The sequence below is a fragment of the Podarcis melisellensis genome (assembly GCF_964234715.1).
Source record: "Podarcis melisellensis genome assembly, chromosome: 4".
Lineage (NCBI taxonomy): Eukaryota > Metazoa > Chordata > Lepidosauria > Squamata > Lacertidae > Podarcis > Podarcis melisellensis.
In genome coordinates, this window is record NC_138531.1 from 101,963,608 (window position 1) to 101,981,402 (window position 17,795).

Consider the following 17,795-nt stretch of genomic DNA (forward strand, 5'->3'; position numbering starts at 1 on the left):
TGGACGACTCTGAGGTTGCAGCTCTCATCTCGCTTTATTGGCCGAGGGAGCCGGTGTACAGCTTCCGGGTCATGTGGCCAGCATGACTAAGCCGCTTCTGGCGAACCAGAGCAGCGCATGGAAATACCGTTTACCTTCCCGCCGGAGCGGTACCTATTTATCTACTTGCACTTTGACATGCTTTTGAACTGCTAGGTTGGCCAGAGCAAGGACCGAGCAACAGGAGCTCATCCTGTCACAGGGATTTGAACCACCAGCCTTCCGATCAGCAAGTCCTAGGCTCTGTGGTTTAACCCACAGCGCCACTTGCGTCCGTGGATTTTGAATAAGTGTGCAGTTAATTATTACTGTTTTGATCTTTATTGACTTATCGCCTTCCATAGTGGGTTGTGCAAACTGCTGTTCTGAATGTTGCTTTTCGTAGGGTAGAGTAGGGGGCACTGGGAGGTAACCAAAAGAGCAGTCGCCCGAAAAAGTTTGGGAACCACTGCTGTGTTCCTTGTGTTTTTGGTGGGCTTCGCAAGTTCCGAGGCTGCTTCAGTGACACAGCGGTGGCCTGTTCTGCTCTTCCCAGGCAATGTGTTTATTTGAGAAACTCGCCTGCCAGAGTGCACATTTTTTGCATTCCCCGCAGCGTCCCATGCTGCCGTTGCATAGCGAGGCCTGTGCCGGATGCTTCTGGAAAGGCCTGAAGGCAGCTGCTGCGACGACATCCCTCTCCCTCGCCCTGGCACCTCATCAAAGCGACCCCCAAGGGGTCACCTAGCCCAACCCTCTGCAATGCTCAAGGACGCTCGACAGACGGCCATCCAGCCTCTGCTTAAAAACCTCCAAGGAGAGTCCACTACCTTCTGAGGGAGTCTCCCCCACTGTCAAACAGCTCTTGCCCTAAGAAATTTCTTCCTCGTGTTTCTTTGGAATCTCCTTTTTTTGCGTTTGGATCCCTTGGTTTTGTGCCCTTCCCTGTGGAGCAGCAGAAAACAAGCTTGCTCCATCTTCCTGTGACAGCCCTGCAGAGATTTGAAGATTGCCTTTGGAGAAAGGAGCGATGCGGCAGAGCAATGCCCAGGAGCCAAGGCTTGGCCTTCGGAGGACATTCCACTGCTCTCCCTCCTCGGAGTCTGTGGATCTCAGCCCTCCTGGGGACTGGCTTCCTCTTCAGAATTCTTGCTTTGGGTTACGTTGAGCTCCAGGGAGGCTCCTGACACTTCCTCCCACACCAGCACCCACCCAACCTTGCTGAGTTTGATGCTCTTAGAAAGCCTGCTTTCCCTTCTCTTATCAGTGTGAACTGGAGGAAACCTGGATTCTCCGGCATCTCCTTCCCACTCAGCTTGGGGCATTCCATCTGCTGCTGAATTTCAGAGCCCCTTACTGACTGGCCTTGCAGTTTTGTCTTACAAACATAAGACAAACATCAGGCCATTGGTCCGTCAAGTCCAGCATCCTGTTCTCACGGTGGCCAAGTGGATGCCTCTTTTGGGGAACCTGCAAGCAGGATTTGAACGCCAGATCCCTCTCCCCTTCTGTGGTTTCCAGCAACTGGGATTCAGAAGCATTGCTCTTCTGACTGTGGAGGCAGAGCAGAGCCATCATGGCCTTTGATAGCCCTTTCCTCCTCCATGAATTGGTCTAATCCTCTTTTAAAGCCTTCCAAGTTGGTTGCCATTACTGCCTCCGGTGGCAGCGAATTCCATAGTTTAACTAGGTTCTGCATGAAGAACTTTCTTTTATCCTTCCTGAACCTTTCATCGCCCACTTTGGAGCATTCCGTCTGTCACTGAGCAGCGGAAAACAAGCTTGCTCCGTCTTCGACGTGGCAGCCCTTCAGGTCTTTGAAGGTGGCAATCATCTCATCTCTCAGTCTTCCCTTCTCCTGGCTAAACATCCCCAACTCCCTCAGCCATTCCTCATAAGGCTCTGCTTCCAAACCCTCCATCATTTTGTTTGCCCTCCTCTGCATCCCTTCCAGCTTGTCAGTATCCTCCTTAAAGTGGGGTGCCCAGGACTGAACACAGCACTCCAGGTAGAGAGTGCTGACCAATGCATGTTTGGGGGCTGAAACCCCCGAAAATTCAGTGCAGCCTCTCCCTTGCTCTCTGCTTTATGCATTGGTTTTGTCACCGGGTGCTGAATCTCCCAGGAGAATAGGTTTTCCCTCACTGCCTTTTATGCCTGCTTGTCTTCCACCTCCTTTGATTCTCTTCTTTTTTTAGTCTTTTTTATTATTAAATTTTTTATTAAGAATTTCAGCATAACAATACACCAAAAACACATCATCCACATTTACTCAGCACGTATTAATCTCTGCATATTATAAAATTGTAAAGGTCCTTAGCCTACCTCTCTCTATATTACCAATAATAAATTTGTGCATGTTCATTCAAAACCTGCCAAGGAGTACAGTTCACTTTGTTGTTTCTTTAAATACTTTGTAAAAGGTTCCCATTCTTCTTTAAAGTCGCAGTTGTCCTTATCACGCAGTTTGTGTGTCAATTTCGCCAATTCCACATAGTCCATCAGTTTCCCTTGCCAAAGTTCTTTGGTCGGGATTTCTTCGTTCTTCCATCCCTTTGCTATTAAGACTCTTGCCGCCGTTGTCGCGTACATGAAGCTGTTCTTCAATTTCCTTGGCCTCCTCCTTTGATTCTCAAAACAAATTGCTGAACCAAAGCCGACTGAACATGCCCTAAAAGTAAAACATGGCCCGAAAAGGAAACGCATTGGCAGGGTGACAGAAATGCAACGTACAGAGGAGGCAGCCAGTGGTGTCCCAGAACAGACCCTCAGCAGGTGACAAGGAGGCTCTCTCTCTCTCTCTCTCTCTCTCTCTCTCTCTCTCTCTCTCTCTCTCTCTCTCTCTCTCTCTCTTTCTCAGGACGTCCAGGCCCTGGAGGCCCATTGTTTTCTGCTAAGCAAACACCAGGCAGGCAGACACTATACCTGCCTTTGCGTTTCAGAGAACAGCCCATGGAGAGGGCCTGGGGAGACTCCACACCCTCACCAGATGCATCCTGCCACATTATCACAGCAGAAGTGCCTGCCCAGGAGGAGAGGATTTATTCCTCCTCTCTCTTCCCATGGCAGGGAGTTCCATAGTTTAACTCTGCTCTGCATGAAGGACTCTCTTTTGCCAGTCCTGAATCTTGCAGTGTAGGAAGTGTGTGTACATACACACATGCAAACTAATGTATCATAGCTTGTGTCTCTTGATATCTAAATGTGGACATACTTGGAGCAGAATCCTGCACCTCGTGGCAGCCTAGGAGGGAAGCCCTGCAGGCAGCAACTTTCGTCTCTCCAACAGGAGCATGTTTTCATAACAGTTAGACCATGCATCCCTAACCTGTGGCCCTCCAGATGTTTTGGCCTACAACTCCCATGATCCCTAGCTCACAGGACCAGTGGTCAGGGATGATGGGAATGGTAGTCCAAAACATCTGGAGGCCCGAAGATTGGGGATGCCTGAGTTGGACTGATTGTTGTCCCCTGGAATTTGAAAAGCTGACTGCACTTGGTTCATTGGTTCCTGGTGAGGAATTACAGCAAATTACGCTCGCGTCAATTGCTCTTGCTCTATATAGATAAAGGCAGACTGAAGATTTTCACTTTTAAGGTTTGAACGGGTGTCTGCAGGCAGTGGAACGCGTCGAAGCCTGCAGATTTCAGTGTCGAGGGAACAGGCATTGGTGAACTTTGTAGAATTGGGGGCAGAGGAAGTTTTTTAAGATCTTGGGATGCAAAGTCCTGAGGGCTGTGGCTTACTTTTGCAACATCCCATGGGGTAATCGTGGGCCGTCCTTAGATCTGAATCTTAGAAAAAAGTTATCTTTCCGAGGCAATGCTCATGCTTTTGTTGGAGGAAGGCTGGGGGGGGGCAGCTTGTGGTCTGGGTCCTAAGCGCCAGGACAAAGATTTCCGCTGCCTCCTTCCATCCTCCTGGGATGCTGTGCAGTGACGTAAACTCGTTTCCAACATACCCCAGGATGGCTCAAAGCCCACAACTCTCCTTGGAACAGGCTGATGCAATTGTCTCCATTTCCTCTCTTGGCAAAGGTCCTTGTTTTGGACAGTGCAAGGGCTCCATTAAAGCATCAGATCAGATTGAAGTCCAGCTTCTCAGAGGATGGCAAAGCCCAATTCATGGAAACTGGAACCAGCCGCTGAATAGGTGTTGTAGGTCCCCTGCAAAAAGCAGTTCTGGGTGCATTTCCACCCTAGGCGAAGCCCCTCTCTCAGCCTCGCTTTTCCACTTGCCATACAGACGCAGTTGTCTCTTTTGCAGCATCACTGCAGGGTGGGGTGGGAGACTGAGATACGCATGCCCTGCATTTTGCAGCCTCGGAAACAAACGGCTCTGACAAAAAGCAGCTCTATGTGCCTGGGAGAGGTTCCTTTCCCATCTCGTCAGCCCCAGGGTGTGTCCAGCTACTAGCTGAGAACCCTCTGCCTAAACCTATGTCTGCCAGGCATCGGTTCCACTCTGGGTGGGGTCAGAGGGAGGTGTGCTGGGCGGCTCCCCCAGAGTCAGGAAGTCCCCTGCCTTGGAAAACGCACCACCATCAGTCGTGGCTGGGAGCCAAGGTTTGGTGAAGAGCTTGCTGGATGAGACCCATCTAGTCTGGCATCCTGTTCTCACAGTGGCCAACCAGATGCCCCAATGGGAAACCAGCAAGCAGGATTCAAGCCCAAGAGCAGCTCTCCTGTGGTTTCCAGCTGAGGGGTTGATGGTTGGCAGAGGGGTGCTGCAGGTGGGGTTTTAATTGACTTTTAAGCTTGCATTTCCTTCCTGCCTTCATTTCCTTCCTTTTTTTAATATAATTTTTTAAAATATAATATTAAAATATATATATAAATTTTTATTAGTTTTTTAACGTATCATTTTCAACAGCAATTAAACATACTTTTACTTCTTATTCAATTTTTTTGACTTCCATCAGTCTGGTCTGAAAATTTTCCAATTTAGTCTCTCAGTATGCATTTCTTATTTTCCCTATTACATTTCAAACTTATAACCATTATCTCTTATCTTTTTCTGCTTTGTAACACTTTGTATATTTCTCCTTACAAAACTTATTGTAGTCCTACTAGCGTAATTTGTCGGTTACAATTGCTCTTCAGATAGTTCATATACTACTTCTTCCAATCTTCTGTAAATCTCTGGTCCCGCAGGTTTCGAATCCTTCCTGTCACTTTGTCCAATTCTGCATAGTCCACTAATTTCGTCTGCCATTCTTCTTTCGTAGGAATTTCTTTTTGCTTCCACTTCTGGGCTAATGATACTCTTGCCGCTGTTGTTTCATATAAAAACAGTTTAACATCTTGCCTATTAATGTCCTGGCCTATAAAAGGTAAAGGGACCCCTGACCATAAGGTCCAGTCGCAGACTACTCTGGGGTTGCGGCACTCATCTCGCTTTATTGGCCGAGGGAGCCGGCGTACAGCTTCCGGGTCATGTGGCCAGCAGGACTAAGCCACTTCTGGCAAACCAGAGCAGTGCAGGGAAACACTGTTTACCTTCCCACTGGAGCGGTACCTATTTATCTACTTGCACATTGCTGTGCTTTCGAACTGCTAGGTTGGCAGGAGCAGGGACCGAGCAACGGGAGTTGACCCCGTCATGGGGATTTGAACCACCGATCTTCTGATCGGCAAGCCCAAGGGGCTCAGTGGTTTAACCCACAGTGCCACAAATGCTTCTGGTTTTTTTTAAGAATGTATATTTCAACCCTGCCTTCCTTTTCGTAATCTGCACACTGTGGGCAGCCAGTCTCATGGCCCATTTCTGCTCTGTCTCTCTCTGTTCAGGCTTCAGAAGGCCCAGGAGGAGCACCGCACGGTGGAGGTGGAGAAGGTCTCCCTGGAGAAGCGGCTGCAGGACGAGATCAGCATCGCCAAGCAGGAGGCCCACCGGCTCCGGGAGCTGCGGGAGGGGACAGAGAACGAGCTCAGCCGGCAGAAGTATGCAGAGCAGGAGCTGGAGCAGGTACGCCCTGGCCGGGAGCAGCCCCCATGCCGGGTAGGTGGACAGCTCCTCCTGGGGGGCTTGAACTCTCTGTGGGCTCTGGAGGTTTCTGCCTGACCTGCTGCCCTTTCGAACTGAGCCCCCCAAAGCCAGCCTTTTGAAAAAGGTGGCAGCCATATGCCAGATTCTCTCCTCCCATCAGTCCCAATTTTAAAATGACGCAGATGATTCCTGTCTCCATATAATTGGGCTAAGCAAACCAGAAGGCCTCATCCAACCTCAAGGCAGTCGTATCTTTGGCCTGTTTCCCATGATCGCTTGATCTCGGGCAGCAAGACTGGCACAGACAACCTCTCTAGCCCAATCTCTGCAGCTCAGGAGGGTTAGAAGTGGCACACGGGTTTTGAGGTCCAAGTTGGGTTCAGCCTGGCCGGAGGAAAGCTTGTGGGGTTCGGGTTAGCGTCAGGCCTCCTGTTGTTCTCCCCATTCATGCGTTCATTGGAGAAGGTGCAGAAAAGAGAAGCCAAAATGACCCAGGGGATAGAGCAACTTCCTAAGGTTGCAGGGTTTGGGGATTCTTAGTTTAGAGGTGACATGATTGAAGTTTGTAAAATGATGCATAGCAGGGAGAAAATAGATGCAGAAGAGTTTCCCCTCTCAACACTGGAACTCGTGGACATCTGATGAAGCTGAGCGTTGGAAGATTCAGGATGGATCAGAGTATGTAGTTCAGCTGTGGAACTCCCTCCCACAGCAGACAGTGAGGACCACCAACTTGGATGGCTTTTAAAAAAAGGATTGGACAAAGTCACGGGAGCAGGAGGGGGCTGTCAGGAGCTCAGCCTACAATCGAGTAGGACGCTGGCGGGGACACATGCCTGATGGCATGTTCCCTCCCTCCTGGTTGATCGTTTGGGAGCTTCATAAGCTTTATTCAGCCAGAACATCACAGCGACCGATGCCAACACACCAGCACACTTATGGATCCACAGAGTTTGCGCATCATGCGCGTGACAGACCTCAGCAACTCAGCATTTTGGCTAATCTACTTTATTTACATATAAACACACACGGAGCACTGCAACATGGCTCCCTCTCCCTCTAGCATCAGACAGCAAAGAGAAAAAGAACAAAGGACAATAGTCCCACTTCAAGGAACACAGGAATGCAAACATCCTGTCTCCGTCACTTCCCACTCTGTGGAGTCAAAACAGAGACCGTCATGTGATAGACAACAATCCCATGACTGCAGTCCTGGAGCAGGAATTCTAACAGGGGCCACAGATGACTATTAGCAAGGATGCTCTGCCTCCACAGCTAGAGTGAGTAAGCCTTCTCAGGTGCGCCTGGGAGGAGCCCTGGCACACCCTCCTAAAGGCCTGCTACTGCACCGGGAGAGCCCAGTGGAGCCTGTCGCAGCCTCAGCAGGCCCTGCCAGGCCTTTTGGAGGGCATGCCAGAGCTCCTCCCAGTGGCCTGGTGGGACCTGCAACAGGGCCTCCTGCTGCTGCAACAGGCTCTGGCGGAGCCGGCTGTTGCAGCGGGAGAGCCCACCCGGCTGCAGAATATTGAGGGGGCCCAGACCCCTCGCTGAAAATTTTGTGGGTGCCTGGACACCCAGGGCTCTACAGAGACGGCGCTCTAATGTTTCTGAATGCCTGTTCCTGAAAGCCACAGGACTCTTGTGAGGACTCCTGTGCTCAGATCCTGCTTCCTGGCTTCCCACGGGCGACTGATCTGTTGTCATTTCCACTCTCGAGAGCACACAAAGGGGCAGGAGCTGCAGCGTCCCGATTCCAGGCCCCCTTGATAGGGTGGGAAGGGAGACCGTTCACCAGGATGCTCTGAGCCAGTTTGGCAGTAGGCAGAGGAAACCGGAACCCATGGCCCAGAGAGACTGGAGCGGGTGGGGGGTTGTCGGATGGAGCTGGTTCGTCTTGTTGTTGACCGTGGCTGATGCCTCTCCCCCCTGAGGAAATCTCGTGCGCCTGGGGCCCCCTTGCCTGCCTGCTGAAGTACTAGAGCGGCTGCTGTTGTTCCCCACTCCCTGCAGGTGCGCATGGCGCTCAAGAACGCGGAGAAGGAGCTGGAGTCTCACAGCAGCTGGGCCGTCCCAGAAGCCCTGCAGAAGTGGCTTCAGCTGACCCACGAGGTGGAGGTGCAGTACTACAACATCAAGAAGCAGAACGCCGAGAAGCAGCTGCTCCTGGCCAAGGAAGGGGTGAGTGAGGGGCAGGGAAGAAGGAGCAAGGAGGCCCAGTCGAGAGGGAGGACTTCTTCACGCAGCGCATGGCTAAACTGTGGGGTTCTGGTCGCCTCGCCTCAAAGAGGGTATGTAGAATTGGAGGAGGTTCAGGAAAGGGCACCCAGAATGGTCCAGGGGTGGAGCAACTCTCCTACGAGGAAACGTTGCTGAGTCTGGGGCTTTTCGTTTAGAGAAAAGTCAACATGATAGGAACTTGTGAAATTGTGTACCGCATGGAGAAAGTGGATAGAGGAAAGTTTCTCTCTCTCATTACACAAGAACTTGAGGACATGCAATGATGCTGTATGTTGGACGATTGCTGTATGTTGCACTTTTCCCCCTCCAAAAATGAAGGGAAATGTGTGTGCGTCCTATGGAGCAAATGCAGGCTTTCGCTGAAGCCTGGAGAGCGAGAGGGGTCGGTGCGCAGCTATCCGCCGGGCTCAGAAGGCTTGCGGAAAGCAGCCTGTTCTGGGGGCTGCGGTCGGGGGAAGCTCGGGTGGAGAGGTTGCGCGTGGCTAAAGAGGAAGCTTCTTTGCTCTTTGGGGCTGGGGGGGGGAATAATTCCCCCCCCTTTATTTCCCCCCCTAAAAACTAGGTGCGCTATATGGTCTGGTGCGCCTATGGAGCGAAAAATATGGTACTTCTTCACACAGCACAGAATTAAACCATGGAACTCCCTGCCACAGGATGGTCTTGATGGCTTTAAAAGACACATTCATGGAGGGCTTTTGAGGGCTCCTAGCCCTGGTGCCTATGCTCTTGCTTCCACAGTTGGAGGCAGCGATGGTTCTGAAGGCCAGTTTCTGGAAGGGGAGGGGAGAGGGCTCTTGTGTTCGAATCCTGCTTACAGGCTTCGCTTTAGGCCACCTGGTTGGCCACTGTGAGAACAGGAGGCTGGACTAGATGGCCCATTGACCTAATCCAGCAGCCGAGCTCTTACGCTTCAATGAGGCCCATGGAGGTGGGAGACAGAATCCACAGACTGCTCAGCTCACTGCAACAAGGGTGTGGGCTGTGTCTTCCTTTCCTAGCCTCGCCCTCTGGCTCCCTTAGGGGCTGGCAGCTGAGACTCAGGAGCAGAAAAGTTTGAATAGATGCAACCTTTTCACTCACATTTCTCTGCTTACGCCCTTTTCCAGGCCGAAAAGATAAAGAAGAAGCGCAACACTCTCTTTGGGACATTCCACGTTGCCCACAGCTCGTCCCTGGACGACGTGGATCATAAAATCCTGACTGCCAAGTGAGTTTCCTGTGTGTGTGGGCAGCCTCTGTCCTCTCTGCCCCCTCCACGAGACCCACATCCTAGGAAGCTGCTGCGCAGGTTTGGAGCCCAGAAGCCGGGAGCCTTCAGCTGTGCGGGAGTCAGATGACCCTTTCCGTTCTGCGGAAGCAAGAGCGCTTCGCAAAGGAGGAAGGGCCTAGCCGCCCATCCGCTTGGGGTTGGGAGCGGGCATCCAGAGGGACTTGGGCAAGGCCACTCTGCAGGCTAAAGATGTTCTGTGACGCGGCCACATTGCCCTCTGCTTCGCCACTTTTTGTCTGGAGATGCTGCCTGAGATTGCATCTGGGGTCTATTGCATGCCAAGCAGAAACTCGGCCACTCAGCTCTGCTCCTTCCTTGGTTGGGGTTTGTGGAACCGTAGAGTTGGGGGCACCCCAGAGGCCATCAAGACCAACCCCCTGCAAGGCACCTCAGGCCTTTGTCTCTCCGCTCCCTCCAGCCCTGCTTCTTTCCTTTCCTTTCTCCCCCCCCCCATAATATTTGTTTATTTCTTTTCACATGTACACATTTATAACAAAATTGTTTAATAACCATTCTCTGAGATTCTCAGAATCTCCAGACTTCCCTCCATCCCCTACATGGGTCCTTGTACCAATATTTACAACTACATGTCAGTCCATTCTCCATAGTTTTCGTATTCCCAAATTGTCCATAATTTTCATTACTTTATAAGTGGGTCTTATAGTCCAGCTAAAGTTTTAATTTGTTTACAATGGTCTCCTAGGTAAATTATAATTTCCCCCCATTCTTTTTTAAAGTCCATGTCTTCTTGATTTCTGACTCTCCCAGTCAGTTTTGCCTTTTTGGCATAGTCCAGCAGCTTGGCTTGGCTAATAACATCCATGCAGCTGTTGTTGCATACATGAAAAGTCTTTTCTGATCTATTGGGATCTCGGCACCTATAATGCCTAATAGAAATGCTTCTGGTTTTTTAACAATAGTTATTTCAAACATTTTTTTCAACTCATTATACACCATTTCCCAAAATGATTCTGTTATCTTACATGGCCACCGCATATGGTGAAAGGTACCTTCCTTTTCTTTACACTTCCAGCAGGTATTTGAAGTTGTTCTATACATTTTAGATAACTTAGTAGAGGTCAAATACCCACCAGTGCATCATTTTCATAGACGCTCATTCCCTTCTCCACCCCGCAGGCAAGCCCTGAGCGAGGTGACGGCGGCCCTGCGGGAGCGGCTCCACCGCTGGCAGCAGATAGAGATGCTCTGCGGCTTCCAGATCGTGGTCAACCCGGGCATCCACACCCTGGTGTCCGTCCTCAACATCGACCCCTCCTGGATGGGAAGCTGCACGCGGCCAAACACCTCGCACTTCATCATGACCGACGACGTGGACGACCTGGATGAGGAAATCGTATCCCCCATGTCCATGCAGTGTAGGTCTCCCTGGGGAGCGGGGGGACGGACGGACAAGGGGCTTCATAGCAATGGAAAGCAGGGAGCCCTCACCTGTTGGAGGACTTTAGGCTAGCAGTGATTCTCAAACTTGGGTCTCCAGTTGCTTGTTGGACTACAACGCCCATCAGCCCTTGCTAGCACGACCTCTGGGGGTCACGGATGATGGGAGTTGTAGTCCAACAGCAGCTGGAGACCCAGGTTTGAGAAACGCCAGCTAGGGGATGGTTCGTTTTCACACAGTCCTCCTGGTACAGAGATTCCCAAAGCTTTTCCTCTGTTATTATTTATTACCACCCTATACCTGGAGGTCTCAGGGGGTTCACAGAACAAAATCAAAATATAAAACCACAAAATATATAATCGAAATAAAAACAGCAACCCAATAGCCCCCCCTCCCTCTGTTCCATCAACTCACCCCCAGTGCCACCCATCCTACCCAAAAACATTATTTGGAATAGCAGTTTGCACAACCCCCTAAGGAAGAGAATCGCACAGTAAAATTGAAGGTGGTAACTGTGAATTGCACAATTATTTGCAGCCCAGTTATAAAACTATTTCATTCAACTGATTCAACAAAATGGATGGGCTTGATCCGGGCATGCCAGCTTTTCACGATAGTGATTTGCACCTCCGTTGTCCCCCTGCCACCCCCTTAGCGCTCCCCTTCCCCGGTGAGCCCACTGCCCCACCCCCACTTTGGGAACCTCTGGACCAGATCCCCCTCCCCATATCACCTTCCTGATATGGGGCAGGAAGCAAATTCTACATGGAGGGAAGTGGGAAGCGGCCCCCACCGTCCTGGTAACATGACAGCGCCTGGTGTGCCTGTGTGCTTTAAGAGCCGGGTGTCCTCCTCTGCATTAAAGTGGGGCGGTGGTGGGGAGGAGAAGGAGAGCGTAGCCCTGGGGCTACAGAACGCCACCGGCTCCCATCGTGTAGCTTCAACATGGCTGGAATCAAGCGGGGCTTGGTAAGGCTCAGCTCAAGGGTGCTGTTCCTTTGAACATGCGCAGAGCGTTCCCCAAGCTCAGCCAGGCATCTGCAGTCTGGGGCTCAGGGGTTTCTGAGCAGAGGTTTGCACACCAGCGTTTTGCTCTTCTGAAGCACCCCTGACGCACGGTGGCCTAAGACAGGAGCACCTGGCTTGCCTCTGCCCTGCATTTTCCCAATACTGTGGGGGGTGGGGGGGGGGAATTTGCTGCTGTGCTTCAAGGGACCCCAAGGGTCATCCAGCCCACCCCCCGGCAATTCGGGAATCCCCTAGAATAGACTGGAACCTGCTCACCCTAGGCAGGGAAGGTGAGGACAGAGCGGTTGCTGGGGGTGTCAGCTGGGGGAAGGCAAGCCTGGGGGTGGTGAGTGGGCACAGAGCCACAGAGTGGGAAGGGGACCCCAATGGGTCATCTATCCCAACCCTGGCAATGGGGCGCAGAGCGGTGGTCTACGTTTGACAGGATTGGGGGGGGGGCGGAGGGCAGGGCAGGGTGCTTTGCTTGCCGTTCAGAAATGCCTGTGCGAGGTGTGATGTTTCTCCCCACCAATGACGCCCCCCCCTTTCTCTCTCCCCCACCGGCCTCCCTGCCCTCCTCCCGGTTGGCTAACGCCAGACGCAGCCTTGCTCTTGGGGCACAGGTTCAGCGACCGCTCATCCCTCTCCTCGGAGGACCAGTCCTGGAAATACCCCGGTTTGAGGATTATTATCTTGGGTTCTCTTTCCACCCTCTGAACTAAACGCAAAGGGCAGGCAGGAGGGGCTCTCCTGCTCACACAATGGCACCAGCAGCCTCTCTGAGCACAGAAGCTAATTCTCACCTCATCCTTTCTTCCTCCACCTCTAGCCAAAAAAGTGCACACACAACCCCCCCCCCCCCAAAGCTGGCATCTTTACTAACACCTTCCCTGGGGGCAGGGCCTGCTGGGACCCAGAATCACCCCCAGGCAGAGAGGAAAGCAGGGCAGGTCACCTGGACTCTGTGGCCTGAACGTTCCTGTCCACAGTCAGAGGCAGCAATGCTTCTGGATCCCAGCTGCTGGAATCCAGGGGAGGGGAGAGGGCTCTGGTGCTCAAATCCTGCTTGTGGCTTTGCCATAATGGGCATCTGCTTGGTCACTGTGAGAAGAGGAGACTGGACAAATGGGCCATTGGCCTGATCCAGAAGGTGGGTCTTAGGTCCTTGCGTTTCAAAAGACCTGCCAGGCTGAAACCTGCAGTTGCTGGAGGATGCTTTCTGGCAAGAAACAAGAAGATAGAGCAACCTGCCCCCTCCCCCTGCCTCTGTGGGCAAAGATTCACCCCCCCCCAAGAGCCTCTGGAATATTAGAATTGTAGAGTGTGAAGGAAGCCCAGGGGTCATCTAGTCCAACCCCCTGCACTTCAGGAATCACTTCAGCTTCTTCCTGGTTCTTCAGATCCCAGCAGGACCCCCCTTGTTCATCGGCTTCCTGCTCCATGCGCCTCTTAACCCCTCTGATGTTGCTGCTTTCTTTGCATGCCCCTCCAGTGCCCAGGCACTCTCCACCCCTGGAACGGCGCCTACCCAGAAGGCACCTCTGTGCCAGCCTCCCATGGTGCCCTGTCGGGAGGTTGTGCCTGGGCGCTGTGTAGCCTTGGAGGTCCGGGGGCCTCGCGTGAGTCCGCCAGGCTCCTTCGCAGGTGATTCCCCTCCGTTTCCAGGGCTGCATTTGAGAGAAGAATCCGGAGAGGAAAACAGGAGGGAGACGCTTGTCAGAATCCCCCGAAGGACCCTCTATAGGGCAGCAAGCCATTTGGGTGAACCCCATAGATGCCTCTCGACTGCCTTGATCGACAAAACTGCTCCTCTTAGGGTGCCACACCAGCCCCATTCCACATTTGTGCAAAAACAATATTTTGGTGCAGCGGCACCTATACACTTATGAACCTGTTATTGACATCTGTCAGATGCCTCCCCTGCGCTCTTTGGCTTAGACAAGCCTGCCAAAACCTGTAGAAAGCTGCTGCAAGTTTTACTCTATTTCCACTTTAACTTTTTTTAAGTCTTAGGTTGCAGCGCTCACCTTTTTCTTACAGATGGTTTCATGGTTTTATTTTTCCCTCTACGTCGCTTTGAGCTTTCTCCTTCCAGTCGAGCAGTGTGTAACTCTTACAAAACAAGCAAAACAAAAGGCACTGCAAGGAGGAGCTGCCACAGCCATTTACTGGGGGCTCAGGACGAGTGTGGAGCTCCTTCAGTTTTCCGGGGAAGCGATTGGCGGTGGGCAGGGACAGGGCACGAAAGCCGACAGCCAGCAGCCTCTCCTGTCTCCCTTGAGCCGCTCGCCCTCCTAATCTTCTGTCTCTTTCCCTCCTCTCTCCCGGTTTAGCGCCCTCCATGTCCAGCAACGTCCGCCAGCGCCTCGTCGACCCGCAGCACTCCTTGGGATCGCAGAGGTTGGTAGAGAGTCACCAGGCCGCCGGCCAGGGTGAATCGGGGCCGCTGGTCCACTACCTGCCCGGCAGGGTCACTCTGCGCCGGATGCCCAGCTTGAGCGGCAGCCAGCCCTTCGCCTCCGACATCCACGGCGGAAGTGCGGCCGCCTGCTCTCCATCTTCTTCCTCCTCCTCGCCGCCGTCTCCTCCTTCCTCCTCCTCCACGGGCCACTCGCCCTCCTCCGCTTCCGCCTGCCACACCCTGCCCATCCTTTACCACCACACCACCTCCTCCTACATCCTCCAGGTGGACACCCTGCCCAACCTGCCCCCTCCCGACGTCACCTCCGGGACGCGCTGCCGGGCCGAGAGCTATGGGTATTGTGCGGGAGTGGTGCTTGCCCTCTTGGCTTCCCCTCCGGGGCCCGGGCTGCCTTCCTAACCCCACTTCCTACCTCCTTCCCTCGGCAGAAGCATGGGTGCCCGTGGCTGCCATCTTGAGGCCTGCACGGCCTGGTTTGGCGTGTCATTGGCCCTCTCGCCTGGTGGTTCTGGCCAGGAAGAAAAAAAGGACGCTAACACAACTAACCGGCCAGCCGCCTCCCTGCCTGACTTGGGCCGTTCTGTGATGCAGAGTGTGCTTTTGTTTGGTTTGCCTCCACTTCTCCCCGCTGCACAGAGTTAAATTACTCCAAGAGGGCTCTTGGTTTGAATCCTGCTTGCAGGTTCCCCATAACAGCCAGCCACTGTGAAAACAGGATGCTAGATTAGGCGGGCTGTTTGCCTGATCCAGTGTGCTCTTCTGATGTTCGAAACCCTGCCTGGGTTTGTGTGTTGGTGTGTGTGTGTGTTTTGGACATCATTATTTATTATTATTAACCCCAGCCACTCTGAGCAGCCTCCAACACATACAAAACATATTAAGACATCAAACATGGAAAACTTCCCTAAACAGGGCTGCCTTCAGATGTCTTCTAAAACTGAGTTTATCTCCTTGACATCTGAAGGGAGGGTGTTCCACCACCGAGAAGGCTCTCTGCCTAGTTCCCTGTAACTTGGCTTCTTGCAATGAGGGAACCGCCAGAAGGCCCTCGGAGCTGGACCTCAGTGTCCGGGCAGAACGATGGAGGTGGAGATGCTCCTTCAGGTATACTGGACCGAGGCCGTTTAGGGCTTTCAAGGTCAGCATCAACACTTTGAATTGTGCTCGGAAACATCCTGGGAGCCAATATAGGTCTTTCAAGACCGGTGTTATGTGGTCCCAGCGGCTGCTCCCAGTCACCAGTCTAACTGCCCCATTCTGGATTAGTTGTAGTTTCTGAGTCACATTCAAAGGTAGCCCCACGTAGAGCGCATTGCAGTAGTCCAAGCGGGAGATAACCAGAGCATGCACCAATCTGGAGAGTGCGCGGTCCCACATTTTAAAATCCGGGTTCCTCACGCCCTGCTTTCTTTCCTTGTCTCTCTCTCCCCCACCCCCAGAGATTTATCGCACTCTGACTCGGATTCCTCCATCCCACACCTGAGCAACAGCCAGCGCACGTCCAGCTCGGCCCCCCGGCTGCCTGCCCGGCCAGCGCTGCTCAACAAGTCGGAGGAGGCGGCAGTGGCGGCCGCCTGCGGCTACGGCAACCGGCCGGCGGAGGCTTCCTCTCTGCCGGAGCCCTTCCCCGAGAGCCCCATCCTCATGAAGAAGGCCGCGATGCTGAACCACGGCCTGGAGAAGTCGTCCAGCCTGGGGGAGATCAGCTACGCGGCCGGGGCAGGGCCCCCCTCCCGCCAGGCCCACTCCGACTCCTCCCGCTCCCACAGCCCCAGCTCCACCGAGCCCGACACGCCCTCCCCCACCTCCGACCCCCGGCTCAACAGCCAGGGCAAGGCGGGCAACAGCCGTATCCCCCACCTGGCCTCCAAGAAGAACGCGGCCGGCGGGGAGGAAGACAGCGGCTCCACGGGGGAAGAGACCGACTCCTCGGGGCAGGGCAAGAAGAAGTTCCCCCTGAAGATCTTCAAGAAGCCCAAGAAATAAGTCCGGGCCGGGGGGGTTAGCAAGGAGGGAACCTCCCAGCCAACACCCACACTGGGACGGAGCAGGAGGCAAGGGGAGGGGGAGCACCTTGAGGAGGGGGGCAAGAGCACCCACCCACCTCTCCTCCTCCTCCTCCTCCCCCAGGATCCCTCTGCTCTCTAGGTGGAGGAGCTGCTGGTGGAACGCCCCTATTTATTTTGTGACGTCGGCCTGGCCGCCTTCCCTGCGCCGGAGGTGGTGGTGGGGGGTCCCTTGCTTTTGGCTGCGCATGGCTTCAGACGAGCTCTCCCTCCTCGCCCTCTCGCCACCACCACACCGTGCGACACTGGATCCGTTCACCCCACGCGCCCCCCTTTGTTCGCTGCTTCCCCTGCACGCCGCAGCAGCCCCGAGGAGGCTCAGTGGCCCACCTCACAAGGAGGGAGAGGATTTTGCAAGGGGATTGTTGCTGGGGAGGGCGGGGTGGTGCTCGCCTTGCTTGTCCTAACCCCCATATGTGGGTTTACTTTAGGGACTAGCCCCTTTGCCTCAAGTGAAGCAAAGAAGGGACAGGAAGAGGGCAGGCCAGGGCTGCTGGGAGGAGTGGGGAAAGAGAGGGAGATGAACTCCAATTGGTCTGCAAAAGCCCATTTTTTAGATCCCTTTGTTAACATCAGCTGTTCGTTACAGACAAAAAGGGGCAAGAGACCACAAAGCGGCCACTTGGCCTCAGAGCAGCAGGGCCTATCCTTCTCCCCACACCTCCCCTCCAGGTGGAAAGAGGCCTTGTCTTTCCTGCAAGTGGTGCTTGGCTTTGGGAGGGGTCCCTGCAGGAGCTGGGGGGCTTTCTTGTGTCTGCTTTCTGGCTCACAAATGAGCAGGAGGCTTCGCTGAGCCTAGAAGCCTTCTGCAAGAGCTGCCCCACAACTCTACCTTTGGAGTTGCTGTCTGCTCTGGGACGTCCCTGCTACAGCCAGGTCTTGCCCTATGCACGTGGGACGCAGGGAGACCGGAGCTGGCCCAGCTTCTTGGCCATGCCAGGCACCCAGCTGTGTGTCGCCAAAGGGAGGAGACCCCTTGCACCTCCTGGGCTATAACCTTGCAGTCTGGGAGGTGGGCAGCTCGTGTGGGGGTGTGTGTGCGAGAGAGCTGCCTCCCATTCCCTCTTGCAGGCTCTGTTTTGTTTTTGCACTTTGGAACAAAGGTGGACAGGTTTGGGCCGCTGGTGGCCTCCTTCCGTGGCAGACACAGGTCCTCTTCCCCGACAGCAGCCTCCCCTCCAGAGCCCTGCCTGCATGCCTTGCAAGGACAGAGGAAGGGCTTTGGGGAAAACTCAGAGACTTGATGGCCAAGCTGGCACCGCTTTGAGCTTCCTGCTGTTGCTTCTCCTCCATCTCCAAGCGCCTGCGCCGTCTGGGCATTGCTCTGCCAGCTTGACAATGTCCGGGTCTGGTGAGGAAGCCGAGAGACCGGGCACTTACAGGGA

At 53.6% G+C, this 17,795-nt stretch overlaps 1 protein-coding gene across 8 annotated transcripts in view; it reads left to right on the forward strand.

The window, feature by feature from the left end:
* The window catches only part of STIM1 (stromal interaction molecule 1), a 101,645-nt gene extending 84,634 nt beyond the window's left edge, over positions 1-17,011 (forward strand). For 3 of the 8 annotated variants that reach the window (XM_081909728.1, XM_081909729.1, XM_081909730.1), the window contains exons 8-14: positions 5,809-5,986; positions 8,018-8,185; positions 9,352-9,452; positions 10,653-10,891; positions 12,521-12,598; positions 14,256-14,679; positions 15,784-17,011. In XM_081909728.1, coding sequence (XP_081765854.1) covers positions 5,809-5,986; positions 8,018-8,185; positions 9,352-9,452; positions 10,653-10,891; positions 12,521-12,598; positions 14,256-14,679; positions 15,784-16,330 — 1,735 coding nt within the window. In that variant the 3' untranslated portion in view covers positions 16,331-17,011. Of the gene's footprint in view, positions 1-5,808; positions 6,020-8,017; positions 8,186-9,351; positions 9,453-10,652; positions 10,892-12,520; positions 12,599-14,255; positions 14,680-15,783 lie in introns of all 8 variants that reach the window. The other 5 variants (XM_081909732.1, XM_081909733.1, XM_081909731.1 and 2 more) reach the window with 5 other exon arrangements.
* The last annotated feature ends 784 nt before the right edge of the window (positions 17,012-17,795 follow it).